Source organism: Acanthochromis polyacanthus, chromosome 21 (assembly GCF_021347895.1).
Source record: "Acanthochromis polyacanthus isolate Apoly-LR-REF ecotype Palm Island chromosome 21, KAUST_Apoly_ChrSc, whole genome shotgun sequence".
NCBI classification, from domain to species: domain Eukaryota; kingdom Metazoa; phylum Chordata; class Actinopteri; family Pomacentridae; genus Acanthochromis; species Acanthochromis polyacanthus.
In genome coordinates this window covers 5,649,182-5,669,414 of record NC_067133.1, presented here as the reverse complement: position 1 = coordinate 5,669,414, position 20,233 = coordinate 5,649,182, and the positions used below count along the sequence as shown (strand labels likewise).

General features: G+C 43.7%; 1 protein-coding gene across 2 annotated transcripts in view; it reads left to right on the top strand.

The window, feature by feature from the left end:
* Positions 1–20,233, top strand: part of tnrc18 (trinucleotide repeat containing 18) — a 72,832-nt gene that overhangs the window by 28,059 nt on the left and 24,540 nt on the right. For both annotated transcript variants that reach the window (XM_022207823.2, XM_022207822.2), the window contains exons 4-16: positions 4,780–4,884; positions 5,291–7,117; positions 11,725–11,812; positions 11,972–12,201; positions 13,761–13,907; positions 14,287–14,471; positions 15,416–15,830; positions 16,790–17,788; positions 17,873–18,018; positions 18,115–18,248; positions 18,414–18,527; positions 19,487–19,670; positions 19,755–20,070. In XM_022207823.2, the coding sequence (XP_022063515.2) occupies positions 4,780–4,884; positions 5,291–7,117; positions 11,725–11,812; positions 11,972–12,201; positions 13,761–13,907; positions 14,287–14,471; positions 15,416–15,830; positions 16,790–17,788; positions 17,873–18,018; positions 18,115–18,248; positions 18,414–18,527; positions 19,487–19,670; positions 19,755–20,070 (4,890 nt within the window). The remainder of the gene's footprint in view (positions 1–4,779; positions 4,885–5,290; positions 7,118–11,724; positions 11,813–11,971; positions 12,202–13,760; positions 13,908–14,286; positions 14,472–15,415; positions 15,831–16,789; positions 17,789–17,872; positions 18,019–18,114; positions 18,249–18,413; positions 18,528–19,486; positions 19,671–19,754; positions 20,071–20,233) is intronic.

Genomic DNA, 20,233 nt, shown 5'->3' with positions numbered 1-20,233 from the left:
TTATCTAGGACACCCATCAAATTCACTTCCAGAACTTATGCTAATGTTTGCGCAATACGGTCAGCTTTCTGGATATAAAATAAACATGAACAAAACTCAAACACTTTCATATAATTATAGTCCCCCTTCGGAAATAATCACAAAGTACCCAATGGTATGGCAGGCCGAAACATTGAAATACTTAGGTATTAGTATACCCAAAAATCAAGCAAAACTGTTTGAATTCAATTATGTCCCACTGCAAAGAAGAATAAAAGAAGATCTGAGAAGGTGGAACTTAATTCCATACTTAAGTTTTTACTCACGTATTGAATCTATTAAAATGAATGTCTTACCAAGATTATTGTACTTGTTCCAGACACTGCCAATACAAATTGAGCAGAATCAGTTTAATGAATGGGACAAGGTGATCTCAAGATATATATGGGAAGGAAAAAAGCCAAGAGTTAGCTTTAAAACACTGCAGTTGTCTAAGGACAAGGGAGGATGGGGCCTGCCATGCCTAAAGAATTATTTTCAAGCAGCACAAATAAAGACATTGGTAAATTGGTGTGACATATTATACGAAGCCCAATGGAAAAGTATTGAGGAAAAAATATTCCCCTTTCCAATACAGGTGATATTGGCCGAAATGAATATCCAAACATATATTGATTCAGTAAATAACCCATGGGTTGAATGTACTCTTGATATTTGGAAGAAGATTCTCAAACAATACAATCTGAAAAAAGATTTTGCAGTATTCAAATGGTATGCCTTTGACTCAGACTTTTTACCCAACAGACTGGATTCGAGATTCAAACTGTGGACTTCTAAAGGGATAACAACCTTGAGTAAAATGATTAAAGATGGTAACGTGATGTGTTTTGATGTACTTAGACATAAATACGCTTTGGAGAAGCAAGATTTTTACCGATACCTGCAAATACGTCACTATATAAATACAAACATTGACTCAGGGTCAGAGGACAACACGGACTTATTGAAATTGTTCAGAAATGCATATGATGGGAAATCAAACAAGAAGCTTATTTCAGTTTTATATAAATATCTGACAAAAAAATCTCATTCAACCGATTACATAAAGACACTTTGGGAGAAGGAAGGAAGGATTATTATATCGGAAGATGAATGGACGGGAATATGGCAACTTCATTGGAAATGTACTAGCTCACAGAAATGGAAAGAGTATGGGTGGAAAACTGTAATTAGATACTTTGTGACTCCATGTCAAAAGACACACATCGATGGAAGTCCCCCCACCTGCTGGAGAAAGTGTGGAGAGCAAAGAGCTAATCATTTTCACATTTTATGGGACTGCCCCCTACTCAAACAATACTGGAAGGACATACATGGAGCACTACAAGAAATCTTTGAATCTGTAATTTCTTTTGATATGAAAGTGATCTACTTTGGTTGTGCACCACAAAAATGGAGCAAAAAAGATAAATATTTGTTAAGCGTGTTGCTTGTCGCAAGTAAAAAATGTATCACTAAGAAGTGGTTATCGCCGGATATCCCCAAACTATCTACTTGGTGGGATTTAACTCATGATATTTACAAGATGGAAGAAATTACAGCATATATCAATCAAGAACAACACAGATTTATAAGCCATTGGGACAGATGGGTAAAATATATAAAAACTAGAAAGCCCAATTTGATTTTGAGTTAAAATGTTTATTGTATTACACTGACCACTCCCAAAAGTTTATTGTTGTTTCTAATGTGTTATCCACCTTTTGTAAAAATGAAACCTGATAAATAAAGAATTACAAAAAAAAAAGAAAGATATCGTTTTATTTACATCATTTCTATTGTTGCAACACGGGACACAACACAGCACGATTATATCGTTGGTGTGGTAGGACACGGAAGTGACGTTTTTGGATACGATGACGTAGTTACTAGCCATCCCCATAGGTGTTTTGTCTTGATTACCTTTTTTTTTTTATTATCTCTGGAAGTGGGGTGGGAATCTTTGGGCGCCTCACGATTCGATTCAGGGCTACGATTCCTTTTTCACAACACCCATTTCTTTTTGTAATCGCCTTTTCCGATGAGGGTGGCAGCTTTCTAACTGCTTCCTCGATTGTCCTCTGGTCGGTAGCGCCGCTAGCAGCCGCCGCAACAACAGCCTGAAGTCTCCCCGACTCCTCTGTCGGGTGGAATCGAGTTACATGGCTTCTCATGTTTGTTGTGTTGTCAAACTATTTTATTTTAGAGCGACACAACCTTAAATATAACATGGCTCTTGTCCAGTTCGATTCCGCCGTCGACGTTGTAGAAGCCGAAGTGTTTCCACACGTCTGCTTTTTAAATTAGAAGGAGCTGTTCGGATCTCCTCTGTGCGCTCCAGGTGTGCATCCCAAACTGTCCCGGAGATGACGCATACCACACTTCTTAGTTCTGCATTATTTATAACCTTCTGTATTACTTCAATTAACAGATTTAAATAATCGAAATTTGGACGTTTGTGGACCTTGATTCAGATTCGTCCACGTCCGAATCGCGATGCATCCAAGATTCGGAAATTTCCCCCACCCCAGCTGGAAGTCTAAATTGAAATTGAACTCTACTGAATCACATAAATGTCTTGTTCTGTGGAAATCACCTGTACAGTCATGGCGGACTCCGGTACTAACAATGAAAGCTGTCATGTAGGATTGTGAATAAAGAATGTAAACACCCTGAATGGCTATTGCTGAAAAAATGCCAACCACACATTGTATTAAAAGCAGGGGTTGGTTTTATGAAGGTTGTAACTTGAAAACAAGAAGGAGAGATAAAGGATGGCTGGCTGTAGGTGAAGCTGCAACATCAAAAGCTGAAGACACTAACCTTCCTACTCTGTTGGCTAAGGAAGCAGTAGACTTGACTTGTTCGGTTATGAATAAAATCCATCATGGCCTTAGAGAGGTATTTGGTGGTTGGCTTTAATACCAGGTGAAATTGCTAAAGGCGTTTCCTGGCTTGGATATGCCTGCACAGACACTCCATATCAAAGCTGTTAGAGATTCAAAGAGGTTAAAAGCGGCTTTGCAAGAATCTGTATGCCTTTACTGTCGTCCCGTCATTCCTCTCGTATTTCGCTCTACTCTCGCTGCTGACATCCCCACCACCCGCCTCACTTGGCTTCTCCATTTCTGCCACTCAGAACAGAGATGGGACTGATTTAAACGTCGACTCAGCTGCGTGGTTCTTTGTGCTGGAATGGCAGCGGCATCTTGAACACTTCTTGGAGGGGCTGGACAGTGGGAACGGGGGACGTCGCGCCCTTGTGAGGCCTAATGTGGGGATACAAGCCAGTGTCAGGATTGGAGCCTGCTCGATGCTCGTAGAGAATTCCTGCCACAAACCTTTGTCTATATTAAGATCTGTTTTTTAAGAGCTAGAGCAGCAGCTGGCTGTCAGGCAGACTCTACCCAACACCCAAGGCTGACCTGTGGGCAAAAAGATTCATTGCAGGTGACATGGGGTCAGCTGTAACTGTTGTCTTACAAAAAGGGGTTGGTGTACAAAGCTTACAGTGTGCTTAAATATCATGTTGCTGAGAGTGTTAATTGATCATTGAACTAAGTAGAGATGCAGAATTACATACACTTGAAAAGACCATGGCAGTCTTGTGTTTCCAATGATGTAGTTGTCAATACATATTACAAAAGGACATTTCACCAAATATTAGCAATGTATGTTTTTGATCCAGCAGATTGTGTCATGTTTCCAGAAGACCTAGAATCGATCTGTGAAAGAATTAAACTACATTATTGGTTATTTTCTGACCAAAGCACCCGTGTTTCAAAGACTTCATCATAGAAAATTCAGAGCTACATCATTGGAAGCTCAAGACTTCCATACATGGTCTTTATGACTGTATCATGTGTAAAGTTTGGTTCTAGCTCCTCAGTGTTCTCACAATGGACTCTGGGATCACTGCTTTTGTACAAGAAAGTAAGTCATCACTTTAGAATAATAATGTCGAAGTAGTAGAAAATGAAAACAGGCAGTTGCAACCATAGTCTGTGGTGATTAATCTACCTCCACTGAGGTGGAAGGAGTTGTATAAACATCTACAACACCTTTTAGTGCAACACAATGCAGTTTTCAGAACCACAAACTGCTTCTTCCCAAATAGCACAGTTAAACCAACCTCTTAACCAGTTTGAACAAAGCCTGAAAAGTGAAACCTTCATTAAAGGAGTGTTTATATCAGAACTGCTGAACCAGACAGCCTTGAAAAAGTAGGCCTTTTCAAGGTCTGTGCCTGTGCTAAGCGCTGTGAGATAACATATGTTATCAATCTGCACTGTATAGATAAAAATGAACTGAATTGATTTAGAATGGCTGTTTGTGTGCCACTCCTTGCATGTAATAGGCTGTTTATGAGCCAGGAAGAGAGCCCGCTTATAGTTTGTTCATACAACCCAACTTTGCGTTTTCGTCATTTACTTAATCTCGCGCTCGTGATCTTTTGGTCTCTAAAATGGGGAAATATCCAATCAACTGCCCAAAACCCAGATATCAAGTGAAAACAAATCCTCGCATTGAGGAAGTGAAGAAAATGAGTACTTTTGCTTGAAATTTTCCAGAAACTTTTCTGAACTAAAATTTATTATCACAATTTTTGCAGGTTTTGCAGAGTCGTTGCACCACCACATCTAAGCGCTAATAAAGAAGAATGCAATGATATTTACATGAGTGACTAGCATAACTTTAGTGTGTGATTTTTGTTTGTTTTTAATGGCGTTTCTATTAACTGCATTTTTTCTGTGTTGTCAGGTTACCCTCCTCTCCCGAGCAGTCTGTACTCCAGCCCTTACCTTTCCTTGGGGCACCTGGAGCCTCCCTCGCTTCCCCAGCACCCTCTCTACGACTGCCATAAAGGTCAGTGGCTGTCACCGACAACACTCATGGAAACAAATGGCTGGATTTAGTTTGATGCATCACTAGCGTTAGGTTTTGTGATAGACCTTTTCATTGTAGTGAGAAGACTTGCAGTTAGTTGTGGAGCTCGGCCAAACCTACAGCCAGAAGTACAATGTTCAGGACCATTTTTCAGTCTTGATTCTTTTTGAAAATCTTATTTCTGTAATATATAGTACTTCATCTCTTCTGGGATGTGGCTGTTGCAGATCTGCAGTAGGTCCGTGTCGCTGTTGACATATAAATATTTATCATGCTCACCTCTGCCTGTTTTCTGCGCTGTGCTGTTATGCTCTGAATCTTCATCATCTGTTTCAGCAGGCTGTGCTTATGCAGTGGGTTGTTTGTGTTGTCTTGTTTGTCTCAGAGGGATATTACCTGCCATCCTCCTTGAGCCAGTCGACTCTCCATCCTCCGTCGGCCTCCCTGACCGTCCCGTCCAGCTCCACGCCCCCTCAGAGGACGTCCCGGGACGGGGGGAGGGACAGGTCTTATCGAGGGGAGCGGGAGAGAGAGAGGGATGGGGAGAGAGAGCGGTCCAGAGAGGAGCAGCGTCCTCACAGTGTCGTGGATTTGACGCAGGACGGGAGGGGCGAGGAGGAGCGTAGGCCGGCCAGGGACCGGGAACGTGAGAAAGAAAAGGACCGGGACGCAAACAGAGACAGAGATGGTTGGTCCTTCCATCCTCACCAGCAGAAGTCACACTCCCAGCCTTCCACAGCGGAGCACAGATCCAGACTATCACCTCCACAGGCCTCCTTCCCTCCTGGCGGGGGCGGAGGTGCTGGGAGGTTTCACGGACCAGAAACAGACAGAGGGGGTCAGGATGAGGAGGGCAGCTCTCGACCTCACCACAACCACAACTCTAACACTAACTCCAACAACTCAAACTCAGACAGACAAAGGAGGAACGATTCTGTGGCCACATCAGCTGGGACCCTCCACATCTCCTACGTCCTCCCTCCCGCTCTGCAGCCCTCCGCTGCCGGGCCACCTTTCCTTTCCACATCCAGAGAGACTATCAGAGAACAGCGAGTCAGTGCACCTACATATGTGCCTTCTGTGGAGGTTTACGACGAGCGGGCAGGGCCCATCCAGATCGCTTCGCAGGCCCGCGATAACAAACACAGCGACAAACACAGAGACAAAGAACGAGAGCGTGAAAGAGACAGAGAGCATGAACGGGAGAAGGACAGGGACAGAGAGAGGGAGAGCTACAGGTTTCATGAGAAAAGCCTCATGGAGCATCCTCGACTCTCCCAGTCAAGCGATTTAAGCAATCAGAGAGAGGAAGGGTCGGTCATTTGTTCCAACGGTTCATTTGGTAAAAGAGGCCAGGAAACACCTTTCTCTTCCAATCAATCAAGGTTCAGCCCAGAAACGAGGGATGTTTCTAAACACTCAATCCGATTGGGCATAGAGCGGACGGGGTCAGAGCCCAAATGGAACACCATAAGCCCATTGGCCAACTATGCTACAAGCCACATGGCTGCTCTGGCAGCCCAACACGGACACACACTTTCCTCTCCCCACGGCCAGCCGACACACACACAAATACCCCATTCCCCTCACACATCCCATCGACCCAACAGCAACTCACAATCCTCCCACAACCATTCCCCCCAGACACACTCCTCTCATGGCCGTGCGAGCGAGGAAGGAGGTCAGAGACGCTACCTTGACCCATCAGCCCTCTACCGACCCGGGGGCTCACTGGTGGGAGGGTCCGGTGCTGGAGAGCGCAGTGGAGGAGTAGGTTTGGATTCCACAGAGGTTTCAGCCATGCAGAGCCTCATTAAATACAGCGGAAACTTTGCTGCTGAAGGTCCTGGTTCCTCTCGGCACATTGCAGACAGCCGAGGGTCTTTTGGTGGTCTGGCTAACATTGGGATGGAAGCCGAGAGGGAGAGGGAAAAGGAAAGAGAGCGGGAAAGAGAGAGGGAGCGAGACAGGGAAAGAGTCGCAGTTGCATCAGGTGGTTCGGGGGCTTTGAGGGTTCCTCCTCAGCTGAAGAGAGAACAGGAGCGGCCAGACAGCGCTCGCTCATTCGGCCGGGAGGCAGAGGGAGAGGTTCGACACCCTCCAGTTGGTATTGCTGTAGCTGTGGCCCGACAGAGAGACAGTGGGACCAGCAGTAAACAGATCAGTGGAACCTCAGACACACAGAGACCCCTGCTGCAACCAGCTATTAAAGGTAATGATCCAGTCAGTGCATCTCTGCTTCCCCTTCAATCTCTTCATCCTCATTGCTGCTGCACATTCTCCTAAATAATCTAGTTTTCTGGCATGATAAAGGTATTTCAACTGAGGTTCAGTCATTTCTGTTATGATCATGTAACCAAACATTTTGTGTGTTGTAATTTTTACTGGATATAGGTTTAAGATACAAAAATTTTCTGAACTAACCAGACAATTTACTCCGTGGTATACTGTATAGTTTCAGGCAAGTTAAAGAGGTAGTTTGGTTTCTTCGAAATATGGTTATATGATGTACTTTTCCATGATCAGTGTATTATGTGCAATAGAGGGTGGTTGGTATGCCCCGTATTTGAAGAAGTATAAAGGGAGACAATACATAAGCTTAGCAATGAACTGCTGTGGGTGGGTTCAGCAGCAAAATATTCACTACTAGTCAAAAGTTTGAACACACCTTCTCATTCAATGGTTTTTATTTGATAATTTTCTACATTGTAGATTAATCCTGAAGACATCAAAACTATAGAAAAATGCATCTGGAATAAAGTTGTAAACAAAAAAGTGTTAATTTTTATTAATCTGGAGTGTAGAAAATAATACAAATAAAGAAAAGCATTGAATGAGGAGGTGCGTCCAAACTTTCGACTGGCACTGTATGTCAGTCAGGTAAAAAAAAAAAAAAGATTGCGTGATAAAATCAGTATTAGTTTATTATATTTAGTATATTTTTACTGTTTTATCTTGGCGTGAGACATCTCATTCTGACAAGGAACTACGACGTTTGTTTTGTTCTTCTCAAAGCCAGCAGACATCATTGACAAAAACAGTAATTTTACCTCTGATATATGGACGTTGCTGGTCTGCCGCTGTGTAGTGTGAGTCACCAGACGTGGGCTGGAGGTTTAAGCCTGTCATTTCTGCCGCACACTTCGTGCGACTTTTTGCCTCATTTCCACTACTTGCATGTTTTCGTTTTCAAAATCCCCTAATCTACGGAAAACAACAGTCTCCGAGCAGGAACTTGCATGTCTTTTTTTTCAGTTATTTAGTTTAATGCAAGTGCTTGATATCCTGCAAAAGTTCCACCAAAACAACTCCTTTATGCTGTTTTGCATTAATGTGTTTGTTGGCCTCTTCCACTTGGGGACATATGAACCATTATCTACTTTTGGTAAAGCACTAATTATTGATAAGTGCCTCAAACAAAATCACTTTCCAAAACTTAAGTATCTAATACTTTAAATCACATATCCCAAACACATTTAAAACATTGCTCATGTGTATTAGCTCCTGCTTCTGCTTCCACTTCATACTGTGGCGTCTGTCCGAATCATCCAGCAGGGAACGTAGATCCCCTCAGTTACATGAACTAGCTGATTCCTCATTTTGGTTTCCATGAATAATGGAGAATTAATTTCTTTCACATCCGTAATATTTCCCCCTGTTTGACTTTGAGGCATTCATGCATGTGATGTGACTTAAATGGTAAAAGCAACTTTTCCCACAAATGACTAATAATTAAGTTGTAGGGTGTATTTAGTTGAAAGGAGCCTTTGCTTGCTCGTTGCTGCGTAGTGCTCGCTTTTCTTGTACGTCAAGGTCATTCACTTACAGCGCTTCGGCTCCATTTCTGGGTCGTGTTCCTTGTTTCTGTTTCTTTCTCAGCTCCATGTGTCACTGAGCTCTTTATGTCCTCTCACAGTTCAGCCTCTCTGTGTCTCTTGCTCTTTTCATTGAGTTGAATGTCTCCCTGCTTCCCCACCCTTCCCTCCTCTCTGAGAATGGCTTTGTAGCACACTCCCTCCTCGTCCCACCTCAGGCCCCCTGCTCTTTCTCCACTCTTTTCTTCAGCACCGCCCCCCCTCCCCACCTCCACCCTCTCTGCATTAAACATGTCATTACAGAGTGCAGCTAAAAGCTACAAACAAGCCTTGAATTACAATAAGACCGTGGTTGCGTTGCTAAGCAATGGATCAGTCTTGAGTGGCTGTGTGTGTACGTATATGAGGAGTTGTGTGTGTTTATGAGCTGCTGTAGATGTCGGTGCGTTCGCATGTGCATGCACGTGCAGCCCTGCCGGGGAGCGTTAATTCATTTCTTTGCTCGAGCAGAGTGATTCATCTAATAGCGTTAGTCGCCCTCAGTAAGGAGAGCCTTAAATAAACCGCAGAAGATTTACACAACTAGACGGATGAATGAAGGGTCGATGGATGTGCAGATGAAGGGAAGCAGGAAAGAGAGGGGGAGTCTCGCATTAGGAGAGACGGACAGAGATCGATAGGTTCACAGATGGGGAAAAGAGAGGTATGTCAGGTGGTAAAGAAGTGAAAAGAGAGCGTAAGAGGGAAGACTAGTGATGAAGAGGAGGAGGAATGTAATGCTAATCGCAGGCTTTCTGATGCAGAGAGGATAGCATGTGGGACAGGCTCCTTGTAACCTTGGTAACAGTCTGGAAACCTCTCCTGCGGAGCATGTCAAGGATTGTTAAAGTCTCTTGTCCCTTTACAGGCTACACACACACACACACACACACACACACACACACACACACACACACACACACACACACACACACACACACACACACACACACACACACACACACACACACACACAGCCAGAGCAGAACTGAAGGGTTCAGCACCGTTTTATAAACCCCTTTGCTACTTGGGGACCTTCAGTCAGCATTGATGAGATGGAGGAGGGTTAACGGGAGAGAGGACGAGGAGGAGATCCTCATGTTTATTCTGGATTGCCCGGCTGAGTGCTGCTGCCCTTCAGTCCTTTTTTTTTTTTTTTTTTTTTTTTCCTGTTTTGCTCTCCATTTCTCTCTTTTGCCATTGGCCCTCATACTTTGCAGGACGACTTTTGCAGTGTGTGTATACAGTAGCGGCATGTTCCCACATATCCTGTGGCAATAGACTAATAATTGATGGGAGCTGACAGTTGGAGTGAGAGCTGTCACTATATTTCTGTGTGTGTGTGTGTTCGTACTGTAGTGTGTGTGCACATGCTTTATGTGTTGAGGCTGATGCACTGAGGGTTGGATGGATATGTAGATATGTCCTTTTCTTGCCAGTGTGTGGTTTTTAAAACGCAATAACGTCAAAATTCAGGAGTTATATTCGTCACTTGCTTATACGGTATGTGTAGTAAAATACAAAGTGACTGTGCAATAAGACATTATTATATAAAGGACAAAACTTTGAAAAATAATAGAAAACTACCAAGTCAGTTAAGAAATGATTAAGCAGAGATCTTACGCTAACGTTAAAGTGCTGTGTAGGTTTGCAAGAACTTTCTCTGCGTTCTCCATACATTATCTATCAACAGTAATTTTAGCTTCTTTTTTGACATGCGGTGTTGTGTTATCAGGGGTGTCCAGCTCATTTTAGTTCAGGGGCCACATTCAGCCCAATTTGATCTCAAGCGACCAGAGAACAACATAATAACCTATAAATAACTATAATTCCAAAATTATCCTTTGTTTTAGTGCAAAAACTTTCACATTTAAGGAATGATCTTTTCTTTACAAAACATGATGAACAAGCCGGAATTTCTTAAGAAAATTAGTTTCAATTTCAACAACATTGTTCCTCAGTTTATCAAAGGCACTGAACATTTAGTCACAGGTATCCGGAACTGAATGATGTAGTATTTTACTTTATGTTCAAAACGAAGTCAGAGTAAAAAAACAAGACAAAGTATAACAAAAGCGAGAAACAAAACGACAAAAAATGAGACAAATGACTCAAAACAAACCAAAAAGGAGACAAATAATTAGACAAAAGCTAGAAAGCGACAAAAAAATGGAGAAGCAAGACAAAAAAATGACAAAAGCCAGAAAACAAAATGACAAAAGAAAACACCAGCGAGGAAAGAAAGACACAAAACGGGAAAAAAATTACACAAAACAACGAATAAATCAAAACACAAAGTGACACAGAACGACAAAAATGAGAAACAAAGCGACAAAAACATGAGACAAACGACAGTCAGACAAAAAAACAAAAACTAGACAAATATGACAAAAATCAGACAAAAGAACAATGAGCAATCTGGTTTTTTTACTTTATGATCAAAACAACTTGTCAGGAACTTATTTCAAATTTATAGTTTCACAAATTTACAATTCCCAGTTAATGTCTTCTCCGTAATATTTACACTTTACAAAGTGGTCCAGAGGGCCGGATTGGACCCTCTGGAAGGCCGGTTTTGGCCCGCGGGTCGCATGTTTGACACCTCTGATATAGCTAGTGCCACCTGTTCTGACCCCCCCCCTCTCCTCTGCTGTCACTCATTTCTCTCTTTAACTTGTCTCCATTAGATTTGCAACGGTTAATAAATGTATTGATTAGCTGTCAACTATTAAAATGAAATACCAACTACTTTGAGAAAACATTCCAGCTTCTTCTCCACTTGTTATATTTTCGGGCTTCTCTTTCGGGTAAACTGAGTCTCTCTGAGTTGTGGACAAAACATTTAATTTAGTTTTTACATTAACATTTATTTGGGATAAGGGTTTAAACACTCCAGGAGTCTCATCGATGCAGCACCTAAACGTCTTTTTCTAATCTATTTCCCTCTTTTCTTGAACTGTTAAAGACGAGGAGCGAGGGGAGGACCGAGCTCACCACCGTGATGACAGACTGCTGGCTGGACGACTGGAGCGTGAGCAGGAAAAAGTGCTCAGGTGGGATGTGGCTACCGTAGTAGATCACATCATCTTTATTTACTCAAACATGACTCATAGTGCAAACTATTTAATGCTGGAGCTTACCGAAAGCAAAAAACATGCTAGGCACGTATCTTTTTGTCTGCTTCTGAACAAAAATGTCTCGTTTCCTTCCAGAGAGTCCAAGGAGCTGGCCGAGTTTACTCAGATGCACCCTGCCCCTATGTCTAGCGGTCTGACACCCAGTATGATGACGCCCAGCCTCATGACCCCCAACCTCATGGTCACAGGAGGGGCTGCTCTGGCAGGGGCAGGGCGATGGCCTCCTGACCCCTCAACTCTGACCTCTCACCCATGGATGTCCCGACCTGGAGCCCCTCCAGTCTGGCTCTCCAGCTCACCTTACAGTACGTAAATGCGGTGGTAGAGATTTGATTACGGTTACAAGCGCGTGTTTCGATGCTCCCAAAACTGTGCTGAACTTTTAGTTGGGTGCCTTTGAATAATGACTGGCGATGTTAAGAATTTTGCAGCCTGTGACAAAAAAAGGAGTCATATGTGCAGCTGAAATGATGGATCCATTAGCCGAAGAATTAATGAGGGTTTTCCATCTGTGTGTATTGGGATGCTTTTATGTATCTTATATGATAGTTATCTGATACTCTTTGGGTTTTGGACTGTTCGAGAAATGGAAAATGGGCAATTTTATTAATATGTTGGACTAAATTTAAGATTTAAAGATCGCTAATAAAAATAATCTGCAGATTAATCGATCATTTGAAAATAAAAATGGTGCTACTTGCAGTATGTCAACCTACCGTAATTGTATGCAAGACTCCTGTTTCCAAAAATTAATTGCAGAAGAGCACACTGCCACATATGGACAGATACAGAAGCATGCCACGCAAGGAATTAGTACTACAGTAGTTTCAAATGATAGAGTTATCTGTATCTTAAAGCCTGCCAGCAGAATCTAAATCGGCATGAACACACGACATTCTGCAATACAGCACCAATTAGCCATTAATGCTACTTCACCAGACACCACAGCACATCCACGTAGGGGATGTGTGGTTTCTGGCATCAGGACATCAGCAGTTGATGCTTTGAGTTGTGCGAGTTGAGCGTTGGGGTCTCTGTGGATCAGGCTTGTTCCAGTGCATCCAGGATATGCTTGATTGGATTGGGATCTGGGTAGTTTTGGAGGCCAGGGCCGATGCTTTGGGCTATTTTGACATGTTCCTCGAGCTGTTTCTGAGCAGTTCCAACCTTACAGAAGTGCATGTTGTCCTGCTGGCTTTGGGGATTGCTGCTGCCGTGGGGGGTGCGCTCGGTCTGCAGAAATATTGTACATGTCAAAGTAACGCCCACGTGAATGCCTGGACCCAGGGGTTCCCAGCAGAACGTTGCCTTGTAACGAGATGATCGATGTCATTCACTTGACTTGTCAGCAGTTCGAGCGTCGTTGGTGATACGCGTGGCATTTTCTGATTGGTGTGTTTGAGAAAGGAGGTGTTGTCTGTCTGACTTTTGAGAGCTTTGTCCAGCAGCCGCCTCCAGGGGTCAAGTGCCGCAGACATTCCTGAACATTGCAGGACATTCCAGGCCTGTTTCTTCAATGCTTGCTCTCCAGAAATAACAGCACCAAGACACACACACTTGCATACTTACGCAATCTTACACATGACATCTGAAAACACGAGAGGTAGGGATGCATGCTCATGAAGAGCTCCCTGAGGTCCATCTGTGTCTAGACACTAAGGGTAAGAAAACATGATCCTTTAAAAAGCAGCAGCAAATCAGTGTGTGTGCTCCTAAATGTTACTCTATTGTGATTTTATTCTGGCTATAGAAATTAGAATACCGCTGAGTAAATGTTAGATGTTGTCCAACTACAAATATGTTGATGATTCTGTTCACGTTTTTTTTTTTCATCCAACATGTTATTTTTTCTCTTCCTTTTCAGGCCTTGGTCCCTCCTCACTTCATCAGACCCTCCCTCCAGGTTACCCACCTCCTCTGCCAGGTTCCATGCCCCCTCCTTACCAGTTTGCCAGGGACCCACAGTCTGGACAGCTAATAGTCATCCCTACTGAACACTTGCCTCACTATGGTATGAAAGCATGTGCATCTTATTTTATGTGTCTTATATTACTAGAAGTTTTCTTTAAACTAGTTTTTCTCTGCAGATGCACTGCACTATGAAATCAGTATTCATTGTAGAATAATTTATTGTTTACATATAGAGTGTTGAAGTCATCTGTATCTTTTAGATTGAAGTGTGTATCACAGAAAAACAAAGCGTTGCGCTGTCAGTTTTTTCCAATTTCTGGGAGCTCTTAATTTTGAGAAATGAAGTGGTAATAGTTTTGTCATTGTCTTATTTTTTCATATTCAATGTGACAAACTTTATGCCAAGAAATGCTGCATAAGTCACATCCATTTTAAATGGATTTGCAAGTTTTCTGTCTTTCTCCAACGCCTGTCTGCAGGAGGTGATGCACTGGAGCGTGGAGCGCCGGTGTGGTCAGGTGTGTACGGTGCAGGCAGTTCTCTGCAGCATGCAGCCCAGCTGCAGCTCCTCTCTCAACAGCAAATGCTTCGGCAGCAGGAGCTGCTCATGATCCAGCAGCACACCGTGCAGGTCCTGGAGCTGCAGAGGAATGCACAGCTAGTTGTAAGTGGACTTTGTGCTGTTAAACACCTATCTGTCAAAAACCAACCCCGTATTCAAAGACATCTACACACACACACACTACCAGTCAAAGGTTTGGACACACCTTCTCATTCAGTGTTTTTTATTTAATATTTTATACATTCTAGATTAATACTGAAGACATCAAAACTATAAAAGAATGCATATGAAATTATGTTGTAAACAAAAAAGTTTTAATCTTCAATATTAATCTACAATGTAGGAAGTAATGCACATAAATAAAAAGCATTAAATGAGAGGGTGTGTCCAAACCTTTGACTGGAGACATATGTATCACCTGCATCAACCTGCATATCCACACAAGAACACAAAACATGATTGTGTTCAATACATTAACCACTTGATGCCTGAATTTATTTACAATTAAATCAAGAAAATCTTTTGCGTGTTTTTGCTTTCCAGCTGATGCTAAAATAAGTGGATTGTTATTTGTCTATTAGACGTAGAACATGGACACATAGATTTATAATAATAATGACAGATGTATAATAATTAGGTCCCATTCTGACCGGTCCTACAAAAAACCAGTGCTTACAAAAGGTTCCAAGGTACACACCGAATATGCACAAACCGGTATTGGGGGAAAGGATACGCTATCTGCAGTCTGAATGAAAGTGGTATGATGCGAATTCGTGACAGTGGGCATCAAGAGGTTATATATAAAACACAGAGCAACAGCTGTGTGAGACTGACGCTAACACTTTTTGGATTTTCCTATCTTGTCTGTGTTTCCACAAAAATAGTTGTGTAACACAGTAAACAGTCACGTCGTATAGCTGCAAACAAATTCACTGCAGGAAATTTAAACAATGCACAAACTAATATTTATGCCCCGCAGTAAAGTCAGTCATATCAAACACACAGCTCATACATCTGTTAGAACCGCCTCTCGTTCTGTGTTCCAGGAGCGTTTAAAGGTCAGCGAGCATCGGTCAGAGATGGAAGACAAAGCAGACAAGCGGAACCCTGACCCAAAACCCCGACCTTCCTCCATATCGTCCCCGTCTCCCTCACAGATCTTGCATCCCCGCAAACTCCCCCCGCCCTCTCGATCACCGACCCCGTCTACGTCCTCCCTCGCCTCGCTGCCTCCGCTCTCCTCTCCGGTGACCACCCTCAAGTCAGAGGAAGGCGGGCAGAGATTGCTGTCTCACCTGCCGAAGCCCCTGCCTCACCCACCTCCCCCCTCCTCGGCCTCTCCACCCCTGTCGTCACCACGGCGGCCGAAACAGGAGGTGGCTGAGGAGGGAGAGGTGGGGCAGAGGGTGCAGAGAGACAGGCAGAAGCCGGCATCTGCGCCCTTTCAAGGCATCTACTCTGGTGAGTTGGGAAAAACCGAACTGATCATTCACTTATTTCTTGCTTATTATGTCAACTGAGCCTGTAAAGTGGAGAGAAAAGTGCAAAATGTAGTTTGGTTCAGGCCAGGGGTGTCAAACTCATCTTAATTCAGGGACCACATACATCCCAGTTTGGGCCGGACCAGTAAAATTACAACATAATAACCTATACAGAACCACAACTCCAAATTTTTAATGACCTGAAACAAAACAAAAAAGAGACAAAAAGTTACAAAGCAGCAGAAAAAAATCGATAAACGAGACGATAAATGCTAAAAGCGAGAAACAAAATGAGACAAACGTCACGAAACAAAACAGACAAAAAATCTGACGAAAAAGTTACAAAGCCACAAAAAATAGACAACACGAGCGATACAAAACAACAAAAACAATACACAAAACAGCGAATAAAGCAGAACGCAGAATGACAAAAATAGACAAACAGCACAAGCGAGGCAAAAAGGAAACAGATATACGACAAAAACGAGAAACAAAATGACAAAAAACACGAGACAGACAAGTCAGACAAAAAAACGAGAAACAAAATGACAGAACAACGAGCAATCTAGTATTGTATTTTATGATCAAAATAAATTGTCAAGGTCTATAAATTACTTTAAATTTATAGTTCTACAAATTAACAATTTGCAGTAAATGTCTTTTCTGTATTTTTTGGACTTTACAAAATCCCATGGGCTGGATTGAACCCTCTGGTGGGCCAGTTTTGGCCCGCAGGCCACATGTTTGACACCCCTGCTTTAGACTGAACTGTTGGGACTCACCTGCTGTGTGTTTGATTCTCTTTGAAGCTTATGTGAACTAAGAAGGCTGGCTAGATAACACGTTGTTTCCATGCTAGTGTGAACATGTAAAGCATGTTATGAGCATTCATGAATCTATAACTCTAGTCTTTATAATGTTGCTTTCTCCTTCTGACAGATCTGCCTCCAGGTTATCCTTACCAGTCCATCACTGCCCCTTTTGGCTCATCATTCCCCCCTTACCGCATCCCTGCACCCACACGGGAAAACGCAGAGACTGCCCGAACCCACCGTTCCTGCTCTCCTGCCTCAGCCGCCCCTTTGCCCCCTGCCCACCTTCATTCAAGGCCTCTGAACTCAGATGTCAAGCCCCAGAAAGTAGCGCCTGCGAAGACGGAATCTTTTCTCAAACAGGAGCCTGATGTGGAGCAGCGTCAGCTCAACATGACGCCAGAACCGCTCGGTCCTCTTCGGCAGAGCTGCAGCCCTGTCCGAGCCACTGAAGACAAAGAAGAAGACGGGGAAGCCCTGAAGCCCCAGCCTCAACCACTACCTCTACATGTCCCCAGTCCTCCACCGCAGCAAAGGGAAGGACTGGAAGTCAGGGAGGAAGAGAAACCAGAAGGTCAAATCAAAATGGAAGTGTCATCCTACTCGTGTCAGGCATCGTACCCCCTGCTCCCTCCACGCGCAGAAGCTGAGCCCAAACCAGAGGTCGTCAAGGATCCAGATCAGACACGACACCCATCATGCATCACTGCAGATTTAGACAGCCAGGAACTGTCTCCGGTGTGTGCGTCACTAGAGGACACTACCAGCGCTGTGTGTGAATCAGAACAGCCTGATGCTCAGATCAAGTCCCATGCTCCCAGTCAGAAAGAAAGTGTCACTAAACCTCTTAGCTTTCCTCCTTCTGCCCCCAACTCTCCGCTCCCACTCGTCATCGGTCCGGAGGATCCCATGGCAGGTATGCTAGCCCTGCTGACAGCCAGTGAAATTTCCCAGAGTCGCTCCAGCACCCCGCCTGCCCCCATACTTATACCACAGATAGAAACCCCTGCTGTGGGTCCACACTGCAGCAGCAGCACAGGGCCTTTAGAGATGGCGGCACTGGAAGGGATGGCTCTGCTCAGCCAAATGGCCCAGCAAGAGATGGAGAACATCTGCCAGGAGGAAGGTAAGCACTTACAAATACTCTAATCAACACTGGTGTTTTGCTTTTTATATTCCTCCACCTTAGTATCCTCTGCATCCCATCCAGATCTGACGTTAGAGGGTCTAGACTGCCTTCTTGAAGCAAGCAGACAAATTCTGTTAGAGGCCATAGAGAAGCAGTCCCACATTGATCTGCCGAGAACGCTGGACCCCAACAAGAAGTACAGCTGGAGGCAGAGGAAAGAAGAGCCAGTAAGGGGAAGAAGAAAAGCGTCACCCATGTATTCAAAAGCGTCTGTGAAATGTTGTTCCAGAAGCCTCACTTGTTCTCTGGTCTGCTCTCCACAGCTCTACAGTAAAATGTCTGTGGACATGCTGGATGCAGTGGAAGTGGGATACCGTGTTCGCCTGGCCGAGCTGCAGAAGACATTTAAGGAGAAGCAGAGAGAGCTGAGCAAGCTGCAGAGGCGCCGAGACAAGCGGTTAGTGTTAGCGCAGCTCGCACACTTGGCGAAAGAACTATGAGAAGATGAATTAATCACACAGCTACTTATGTTACACACCCACAAAAAAAGTGCTTCCACATTGGCACTCGGACAAGAACACACCTGTGTCTTTTTTTTTTTTTTTTTTTTTTGTGCTGTCAGTGAGCGGCAGCAGCAGGAGGACGAGAGGCGGAGTCTGACCCGACGGGGCAGAGGACGACCCAGGAAGAGGAAACTCTTGGCCACACCTCTCAAACCAGACAGCAGGCCTGGAAAGTGAGTAATTTACAGTTCAATTTGGCCCGTTTTTGACAAGGGTGTGTCTGCAGAGGAGAGGGCTGCACACTTCCGGTCGCACTTTAGAGCACTTTTTAATAAATTACCACATTAGATGATCACTAAAGTGCACAAGCTACGATTTCAGTGCAGAACTTGCAGCTTTGAAAGATGATTTCCCTCAAAATATACTTCGAATTTAAACGGTATTTTCAAGGAGTTTTCCACTTCCATTTTGGCCCCAGTGAGTTTGTCTCCAGAGGCACTTTCAGGACCACATCGAGTATTCCACACAAAGTACTACTTCATATCTTACCTAAGATTTTAAAGGTTTAATTCACCCAAATAGCACTAAGACTTGTGTTAAGCAGCATGAAATTTATTCACCTTAATTCATTGTGTTTCGAGCCATGCTTTTATTCTGAAGGAGGTGTGCACCGACACACGGAAGTGAAGTGTTCTGAGAGTGCCGGGAAATTATTGGTTATCGTTTGATGGTCTATGTTGATGAAGTTCCATGAGGAAGCCTGGAATTAATTCCTTAACAACTTGCATTTGGATAAATTGTGTAATTATCAAGTAAAATAATGATCGAATCATCTGTAATGGCCTTTGTGGTGTCTAGATCTCAAATAGCCCAATCTGAAAGGATGGAAAGAGGCAACACATGCAGATTCTGTGCATTCTGGAGGCAGATGTATATGTATTTATTTTACACAATAACATTAAATAAAAATTAAATACACAAACACACAAAAGTAAATTAGCTCTATGACTAGCTGGCATGCATAAGTACAAATGTTTCTAATGTTAAACAAATAAAACGTTATAAAACAAACGGCCTTCTCCGTGCAGCCTCTGGCTCTGCAGACACATACTATTGCCATTGTTACCCTGTGTGTTATGTGTTTTTTCTTCTGAATCCTTGTTCAGTCAGTGTAATTGTTTCCATCTCTCAGACCGGGTAGGACGGTGCAATACTCTGAGGACTCTGAAACTGGGGAAGGACAGAAGAAGAAGTTCCGGTTGTCCAGAGAGGAGGAGGAGACGGAGGCGGGGAGCGGAGGAGTGAAAGTGAAGAAAAAGAAAAAGAAGAAGAAAAGCTGGAGTGACCAGGAGCCGTCCACCAGTCATGCTCTGGAGGTAGGTCGCTTTTGGAGGTGTGGATTTTACCAAGCTGCGATTGTTCTGATTGGTTAACGACGTGCTTTTTGGTGGCGGTCTCAGGTGCTGAAGACGAAACGTGGCCACATGTGCGAGCAGGAGCAGCTGGCGTCGGACCTCGACAGAGCCCTTTCGCTCTCTCAGCTCGGCTCTCTCTGCGCGTCTCGCAAACTTGCTTCCAACGCAAAGTTAGAGAAGTTGAAGGGAAAGTCTGCTGAGAATCAAATGAAGGAGCGAGACATCCACTCCTCGGGCAAAGGAGGGAAGCACAAGATAGCCGCCAAGGCTTCTGCATCAGAGACGGCCCGGAAGGTGAAAGGTCAGAAGAAGACTGCCTTGTTCTCTCGAATGAGATCAGAGTTCAGCAGCTGTTCCAACAGTGAGTACCTGGCGATAAAAGGTTTTTTATGTCTGATGTGAGGGCATATTTTCCTCTACAATCAACACAGCCTGAGATGTAGACCAAAGAATGGCCCACATGCCAACATCATATAATTTTATGTCATTTTACTTGCATTGATTGATGCCTTTAGCACACAGAA